This window comes from Vespa mandarinia, chromosome 5 (assembly GCF_050613455.1).
Source record: "Vespa mandarinia isolate Hongniang chromosome 5, ASM5061345v1, whole genome shotgun sequence".
Lineage (NCBI taxonomy): Eukaryota > Metazoa > Arthropoda > Insecta > Hymenoptera > Vespidae > Vespa > Vespa mandarinia.
In genome coordinates, this window is record NC_140814.1 from 1,935,264 (window position 1) to 1,945,000 (window position 9,737).

A 9,737-nucleotide genomic window follows, 5' to 3' on the forward strand; every position below is an offset into this window, starting at 1 on the left:
AATCCTTTCTCGGTATTAATCGATTAACCGTTTTCTACGTTGTTCCGTTTTTTAATTTTTTTTTTTTCTAATTTTTTTTTTTTAATTTTTTTTTATTTCTATTTACTTTAACTACGGCGGCATCGATAATTATTTCGTTTTCTCACGATGTGTTTCCTTTGTGCAGAGGATACGAGTTAACCGTTACAATAGAAAATTAATGTAGAAATCGGACACGTGGTTGTTACATTCATTATCCTATTGTTCTTGCAAGCGTTAAGATAATTCTCTCTAGTATGTTGAGAAATGTTAATATAAACGACAAAAGCGTGTCGAATATTCGAATAACGATCGCACAGCATCCGGGTGAAAAAAAGAAAATTACAAATTTATCTTTATATCCAAGTACGTATTTATTTAAAGGGGATGATATTATGTATGTATTTATGTATGTGTACGTTCATTCCTTGTTACAGATTTTACCAAATTTAGATGCAATATGTAATAGATATCGATTTACGGATTATATCTATATGAAAAAAGAAAAAAAAAAAAAGAAAGAAAAATAAGGATAACGCGATGAAATATCGGATACACCTTTTATCATCAACGACTTGTTAGAATAAAAATTTATTTAATGTGACATCATTTCGACTATGACCCGTATATGTCGGTGATATCGTCGAAAAGATATATAACGGCGATTATGCGATCGTGACGGAAATAATCGTATACCTTACCTTAATACTACTTTGTTCGCGTGCGATGTTTTTCTTTTTTTCTTCTTTATTTTCCTTGTTTCTTTTTCTTTTTTCTTTTCTTTTCTTTTTTTTTTTTGTGTTTGTTTGTTTCTTTTAACTGCGACATTTATGAAAAAAATATAGGGAACGCGATACGATTAGTATTCAAATAGTTTTGGATTATTTATATTAAACGAACGAAATTCCTTCGTAAATGCAAAACATACATTCTTTATGTTTCTAACTTCGAAGTATTTGTTTCATTTGACGTAATCAAAAAGTTCGATGTTTACTTATTAATGACTTTTATTAGCTTGCATTTAATTTAATTTCTATTTCAATTTTATTTGTTTATCGTGCATTATATTTTGTATTTAGAGAAACACACAAAGTGAGAGAGAGAGAGAGAGAGAGAGAGAGAGAGAGAGAGAGAGAGAGAGAGAGAGAGAGAGAGGGAGAGAGAGAGAGAGAGAAAAATCTTCGATATTTTAACAGAAAACATACATTAAATAATACCGAGATAGAGAAAAAACATCGTTATTGTCAAAAGTTTCGTATGAGAAAGTACGTTTTCGAGATAATTTGCTCCGGCCACTTTGAAGTTTATCGAAGTAGATCCGATATTAGTAGTACGGTGTATCGTCTCGCTGCACAACATGAAATCGTCCGAGTTTATGCTCCAGGTGCTGCGTTATGTATTTACAACGCGAAAAGTTTCGATTAAGGGCGATAAACGACGAATCATTTAATTTTTAAGTATTTTATAACTGGCTATATTTCTGTCGACATGAAATGCTTTGTATTTCTTTCTCTCTCTCTCTCTCTCTCTCTCTCTCTCTCTCTCTCTCTCTCTCTCTCTCCCCCATTTATTTTTCTTTTTTGCTTTTCTTTTTATTTTTGTTTTTCTTTCGTTTAATACTCATTAATAATAAATTTGATAAAACATACCGTCGGAAATGTTCGAGTCACGGTGGTACATCTTTAGCAAAATTTTTATAAATTTATATGTATGTATATATATGTATATATATACATATGTATAAATATACATATATATATATATATATATATATATATATATATCGATCAATGAAAATAGAAAAGGATTTTTTCGTTTGTAATTCATTTAATCGACCATTCTTTTTATCTTAGTAATTATATTACCGTATGTACAACAATAGTGTGTGAAGCATCGAAAATCAATCGATTTTCTCTTGCGCTTAATCTCTCCGAAATAATCGTTTGCATCATTCATACTCTTTATCCTCGTCAAAACCAAAAACACGAAATTGCTTCTTCGTTCTTCCACTTACCTTTATATATTTAAGTTACATAGATGGATATATATATGTACCATATGTATCTATACTGTGTATAGTATCGTTATAGAGATTACTTTTTATTCTCGTAAAATATATAATATTTTACGTCATCTTTTGATAAAAAAAAAATATATACATATGTATACATATATATATAAATATGATTAGAAATTAATTATATGAGGAATCGATATATTTAAATATACTAACAGTGTTATATTGTTCAGTATAAAATTAAAAGAAAGTACATATATATAGACAATGAGAGAGTCTAGACGACGAAGTTGAGTCTCACGTCAGTCCCTTTATTTTCCAGCGTTGATATCGCGGAGCAGTTGATCTTCGAGAGTACCTAAGCAGAAAGAAGAAGAAGGAGAAAAAGGAGAAGAAGAAGAAGAAGCAACAGAAGAAGCAGAAGAAGAAGGATAGAACCGGTTGAAAAAGACGTTCTAGGTGGAAGAAAAGAAAAGGAGAAGGAGGAGTAGGAGGAGTGAAGGGGAGAGAAAGAAGAAGGATCGAAAGGTTGAGCGACCCTGAAAGGGGTAGGAGAAGGTGGACGAAGTGGAGGAGGAGGAAGCGGAGGCGGAAGGAGGAGTAGGAGAAGAAGAGAAGGAGGAGGAGGAGGAGGTGAAGAAGAGGAAGAAGAAGAAGCAGTGGTGAGGCGAGGAGAAGGAGAAAGAGGAGATGAGCTCGGTGGGTGACTCGACAAGTGCGGTGCTTGGCTGCTCGACGAAAGGCGGCAGATAGCGCCATTAGAAGAAAAGACCGACGCGTTGCTGGTACGAGAAACGCGATGCCGAGCCGTTGCTCCGCGGCCCTGGCCCAAGAGGAGGGGGAGGAAGAAGAAGAGGAGGAGGAGGAGGAAGAGGAAGAGGGAGAGGACGAGGCCCACAGGCCCCGTCGACTTCGTCGACGAAGAAGATCCTATTGCTACCACCTCTTCTTCACCGTTCCTCTTGTCTTCTTCCTTTCGTCTCTTTCGATCGCAGATGCTTTGCCGTTTCATCCTGTGCCGACGCACAAAGGTGAGTCACGTGCCTTCGTTTTCCTCCTCCTCCTCCTCCTCCTCCTCCTCCTTCCCCTCCTCCTTCTTTTTTTTTCTTTTTCCTCTTCTTTACTTTATTAAAATAGCTACCACGTGAAAATAATCTTTGTTCTTTTTTTAATAATTTTACCATTAGAATCAACGAGATTACAATAGTAATAAGTATTACAGTAGCAGTAGCATTCATACCTGACGAAAAAGAGTACATTGAATAATAGAGTTCTTGAATTAAGATTCAAGGTTTCAAGATTTGCAAAAAATACCTTCATGAAAGAATAACTTAGACTTTTTCTCCAATTTCCAATAATATCGACAACGTTCACTTTCGAAAATTCCTTCACGAATAATAATATAATATTTGAATATATATATATATATATATATATATATATATATATATATATATATATATTCAGATGGAAAGATCAATGAATTTATTATCTAGCTTTTCGCGTTTAATCTTACACATCTTTGACGACGGGGTGCCGCGATGCTTTCGCTTAAAATGCAGTCACAGACGACGACGAATGAATTTGTGAGTTGCCTGAAACGCATTGACAGTGTTAAATCGCGGTAAATGCATTTGACAGAGAGAGAGAGAGAGAGAGAGAGAGAGAGAGAGAGGGAGGGGGAGAGAGAGCAACCGCTTAATAGTCAACACTTCTCTTTGTCCCATGACTTCCTTTTGTTCTTGATCGGTACTTAGGCAAACAATAGGACGCGACCCCAAATGGCACTTTAATTGTGCGTAGGTACGAGTAATGCAGAGATTCTCGAGTGACACTCGTACCACCTCCTTGCTATTACATTTACCCCCTATAAAGGGCTTCTGCTTTCCATTTTTTACTACTACTATTTCTTTCTCGTCCGCGTCTCTCTTTTTTCCTTTTTTCTCTTTTGTTGTCCCTTTTTTCTTTTTTACTTTATATGCGTAACCATCATGATTTTAATTCGACGTCAACGAGCTTCGAGATAATGAAAAACAAATTTATTATTTATGCTTGTTCAGTATAGTTATGAATAGTTGTCAGAGAAAATTTCTCGTCCAGCTATACATTTCAGTTCTGCTTTTTCATTTATCCTTTTTTTTTTCTTTTTTCTCTTCTTCTTCCGTTATTTACCACTGGATAGAATAAACAGATATAACATCCGTATAATAACAAGACATTGTTTCCCGTCTTCTTTTTTTATTTTTTTCTTATATTTCTGACATTTTTCATAATTCTCATTTTTTTTAAATTCTATTTTTAAAAATGTATTTCCTAAAACCAGTTCGACCGGTCTTATCTCATTGATTCAATTCCAAGCTCTTTCTCTCTCTCTCTCTCTCTCTCTCTCTCTCTCTCTCTCTCTCTCTCTCTCTCTCTACCTTTCTCTCTCTCTCTCTCTCTCTCTCTCTCTCTCTCTCTCTCTATATATATATATATATATATATATAATCTCTTTCGCCTGGAGTTAGGAATAATTAAAAAAATTTCGTTCGTCGACCAGAAACGAGGAAAACCTTTCCCCTCTTTTTCTCAACTCTAACGAATGTATTTACTTTGACGTACTCCTTTCGTTTTACATATTTACATAGAATACAGATATACAGAATATATATATATGATATGTAAAATACATAGCTAGGATATATACCTATAGATATCTATATAAATATAATTAGAAGTTTTGGAAGTTCAGGCAATGATATATTTCAGTTGGTTTGTGGCAGACAGTGAAAGTTCTCAGCTTCAGCCTACATGATCTTGAATATCTCTCTCTCTCTCTCTCTCTTTCTCTCTCTCTCTCTCTCTCCCTCTTCCTCCCTCCCTCTTTCTCTCTCTCCCCCCTCTCTCTCTTACATTGAAATCACGCGAAAGACTCTTGAGATCTCTTAGAGTTAGTTGATTTCATTTTCACGAGGATTTTACAAAAGAATAGACGAGCCGATACGGGACGACGACAGTTCTCTCTTTGAAAGCCCACACCTCAATTATTTCCCTCATTAAGCATTTTCACCCTTTAAACGTGCCCACAGAGAGAGAGAGAGAGAGAGAGAGAGAGAGAGAGAGAGAGAGAGAGAGAGAACGTCCCCATCGATAGACGACTTCACACACCAACCCTCCCCCCACTTCTCTCTGTTCTCCTTTGTAATTTAATTGTTTCGCGAAATAACCAGATTATCCCTTTCCGATATTATACAATCGTCACATTCTTTTGTTTTCTTTTTTTGTCCTTTTTTATTCTTTTATTTTATTTTATTTTATTTTATTTATTTATTTATTTATTTTTTTTTATTATGTTAACGATAACTCCGTTAATTTTACTTGAAAATCTGCAAATATCAGATAATCATACGTTTGTCAGCGTTATTTAACTTTTATTCTTTTTCCTTTTTTTCCTTTTCTTCTCGCGCGATAAGAAAGAATAAGACAAATAAAATTACTCGAAGTATATAGCAATTATATATATATATTTCTTTTTTTATTCTTAGTGTGTCGAGCAAAATCTTTAGCCAGATTCTATGACGCATTCTCACGCGATTTCCGATCATAGGCTCACATATTAAAACACGTGTATACATATACGTGTATACATGAGACACGTATATACATCTACTTACGACCTTTTTCTTTTTCTTTTTTTCTTCTCTTTTTCTGCAAGAAAGCACGATACGTGTGTATGCATATGTGTGTATATGTGTTGTTCTATCTACGTTTTCTTTTTTTGTTTTTTATTTTACTTATCCGTATTTAATAGAACGATACTTTACATATGTTTCAGGGATAACACGTAGATCATACATCAGATACTACGAGCCAGCATCTTATGACACGGTGGCATTGAGACGTCATCGTGACAGGACGCGTCGCGACGTTTCCGATTCTATCGAAAATCAACCTCTACTTTTACGCTTGAAAGCATTGGATAGGTACGTTTCATGGGGAGATATAATCAATGATAAATAATATTTTCTTTTTCAAAAACTTGTCAATATTTTGTTGTTAATATCACGTTGTTAGTATACGTACTATAACAAAGCTATTTCGGAAAGAAATGTTCGAAGATAAAGATAAAGCTGACCTCGACGTGAAATTTAATAAAAGTAACGCGATTTAGAGTATAAAAGAGAGAGGGGGGGAGTGAAGAAAGAACTATGCAAGGTCATCAACGCGTAAGGTATTATACCCGTCAGGTGTATCCTTGACAGGTCAGTAAGCAGGGATCCAATTAAGGCCACGTTCGTATAAAATGCGTTACATTTCCTCGTTGTGGTGGATATTATAGATATCGTCTACGGATTAACGAACAGTGTGCGGTGCTATTGTTCGTATTGGGAGGGTGAAAGTCTAAAGAGAAGGTCTTTCTCGTTTCTTTCTCGAAGATCGTTATATTATAGTAACTAACAAGCACGACTTGTATTTCTATTATTACTTTCTCTCTTTCTCTCCCTTTCTTCTTCTTTTTTTCTTCTTTTCGATTCATTGAACGATCTTGAAATACACAAAGTTGAGAGAGAGTGTGTGTGTATGTGTGATTATCTTTTGAAATCATTAAGATTTATAGATTATTCTAGATAGAAATATTTATCTTCTTCGGGAATAGAAAGCATTAAGATTGAAATATCCTCTTATTATATTATCTAATGATTTATGTATAAGACACATGATTTATGTGATTACGTCAATCACGCTATGGTGATTACCTGTGCGTAGTGCTGCATCCGTATATAAAATAAATCGATATCTTTTTTCTTCTGCTTTTTTTTTCTCTTTTTCTGATGTTAAATTTTAATGGATCGTAGGATGATCAACTTCCCTATTCTCCCCCCATCCCTATTACCACTACCAGCCTCTCGGATTTATACATTGTTTAATATTTATAGAAGGATGATATTTGTAGTTCGCATTAGATATCTATAATATGAGCTGTTTAGTTAGAACGGATGGTAGTAGCTATATATATATCTATATATATATATATATATATCTTTCGTTAGACGAAGATATCTACTACTTGATTTGTGGCCGATCCGAGGAAGGATGGAGTTCCAAACAAACTTCTACGTTAAGTCGATCTCCGTGATTCCTGATTTCAAAGGAAGCAATTAGACCTCACGGAGGGAAGGTATTTCTACGATCGTAGGAATAATCTATCGACGGGTATCGGTCTACCGAAAGTAGGAGGATAATAGGAGGAAGAAGAGGAGAAGGAAGAGGAGGAGTAAATCGAACAAATTCGATTCGATTAAACCGTGTGTACGTTTCTAATTCGACATATCAAAAGCTATTTTATCTAATTTTGGTATATATAATTAACCAATAGTCTGTCGAATAAATTCCTTCTTTGGTGTTTAACGTCAAAATTATATAACATGAGAATTATAGTGCATATATATATATATACATATATATATATATATATATATATATATATATATTTATATTTATATTTATATAAACATACTTACATAATTCTTAAAGATACCATTCATTTCGAATCAACAATTAAGTTCATTAAGCGATGAAGTTAAAAAATACGTGCGCGTGCTTTGGTGTGTGTGTGTGTGTATGTACATACGCGCGCGCGTATATTACATAGTAATTATTACATAAAATCATAAAAGATTAAACAATATAATATTTTCAACGTAAGAAGGGAAAAACAAGAACAGATTGAATAGAAATTTATGTATATTTAACAGATATTTATGTATATTCAATATAAATAATATTTTCTATATTTCTTGAGTTAAAAAAAAATCCAAGTATGACAGAAAGATTTAATATCCGCTAATATTTATCGGATTGATCTCAACAAGATCGTGATGAAGAAAGAAAGAGAGATGGCAGGAGGGGGTTTAGGGAGGAGAGAAAAGGTCGATGGAGAACGTGTAGAGTCATATTTCCGCTTGACGATATTCACGGAAAATAGAAGCTTAGTATTTCAACGAAGCGATAACGTCACCCTTCGCGTTTGGGTTGCGCGCGTTGTTTGCCATGCTCGATGCGGAACCATACGTGACAGGAGGACGAAAATATTCGGATATATTTTTCTGCTTGTTTGCTTGCTAGCTTGTTGGGTGATCCCTAGATCGTGGTAGGTTCGATCTGATTTGCACAATACGCCTTTTATTTGCGCTTCCTGTCATTGTCGATCGGTTGCACGCCTAACACACTATCTCGTTCTTTAAGAATTTTCTACCACCTTCGTTTTCCCTACCGCTATTCTACTACTACTACTACCCCCTTCTCCTCTGGCTCCCTCCACTACTAACCTATCCAGCCACCCATATCACCCCTCTTTATCTTTCCAATCTCTACCCCTTTCGACTCGTCTCGACTTGCGAAAAATGTCTCTCGGTTTGGAACGATACTCGTCTTCCGAGAAAGAATTATTTCTCTCTCTCTTTCTCTCTCTCACATATTAGCTTTCGACGCTCGGTGTAACTACAACGTTCGTCTCTCTTTATGTAAATCGCTTGAATCCACGGTGAGCAATAAAATGTAAAACAGTAGTAGGTGGGTAGCCAAGACTATCTATCTCTTTCTCTTTCCCTCTCTCTCTCTATCTCTCTCTCTCTTTCTCTTTCTCCATCGTCGTCTTTGTCGTCGTTCGTGTAGTAGAACTTTAGTAGGATGTTTCCTACATCTCTCTCTCTCTCTCTCACCCCCCCTCTCTCTCTCTGCTGTGTTTCTTTTTTTTTTCTTCTCTTTTTCTTTCTCACTGACGACAATGTCGTCATAAGTGATCCTCTTGAAGACCTTCCATCTACACCATACATTAAATTTTTTTTTACTACCCATTGTAAAGATAATTGCTTACGTATACCAAGGATTATCTTGTATATCACGAATCTCGTAATAGAAGTACTTCATCCGTAAAAAGTCAAAGAGAGAGAGAGAGAAAGAGAGAGAGAGAGAGAGAGAGAGAGAGAGAGAGAGAGAGAGAGAGAAGGAAAGAATGTAGAAAGAGTGTTTAAATTACTTCGTTTGTCGTTCTCTTTTCTTTTCGAAAGGAAATTTCATGGAGATTTTCTTCTCCTTCTATCTCTCTTTCTCACACACACACACACTCTCTCTCTTTCTCTCTCTCTCTCTTTCTCTCTCTTTTTCCTTGTCGGTCACGAAATGCCTTTTGTCGCGTTCTAACATAAACGTGCGGGATTGCATACCGTGCGCTCTCGAGACTTACTTTTGAATAGGTTGCGAACTCTCGGCGCACCTCGGACCATGTGAATCCAGTTTTCTCATACGTGGGCACAGGTTGAATGCTAGCAACGCACGACAACGTTCTATAAACGGAATAACTCGATCGGAGTTGAAAAAGAAAAAGAGAGAGAGAGGGAGAGAGAGAGAGAGAGAGGGATGCTATGAGCTTTTTTAAAAGTTCTTCTGGTATTGATAACTCTATCGGTTTTATCACAATTCCAAAAATAGATGGAATTCGATTTATTCATTGTATCTATTCTATCGTATCATTTTACTAAAAAAAAGAAATATGTTTTTCATTATCATTTATTATATATATTTACATACATATATACATACGTATACAGTAGGAGAACTTAAGTATTCGTTTCTTACAGTAGAAATATAGAAATACATATTGTATTGTATATACACTTAACTGTCTTATTGTAGATACATATATTGTATACACACACAC

The 9,737-nt window shown here is 35.1% G+C and overlaps 1 protein-coding gene across 2 annotated transcripts in view; it reads left to right on the top strand.

Moving 5' to 3' along the window:
* The window catches only part of LOC118441856 (disintegrin and metalloproteinase domain-containing protein 10), a 37,087-nt gene that overhangs the window by 6,480 nt on the left and 20,870 nt on the right, over positions 1-9,737 (top strand). For both annotated transcript variants that reach the window (XM_085657440.1, XM_085657439.1), the window contains 2 exons: positions 2,358-3,066; positions 5,853-6,000. In XM_085657440.1, the coding sequence (XP_085513566.1) occupies positions 2,835-3,066; positions 5,853-6,000 (380 nt within the window). In that variant the 5' untranslated portion in view covers positions 2,358-2,834. The remainder of the gene's footprint in view (positions 1-2,357; positions 3,067-5,852; positions 6,001-9,737) is intronic.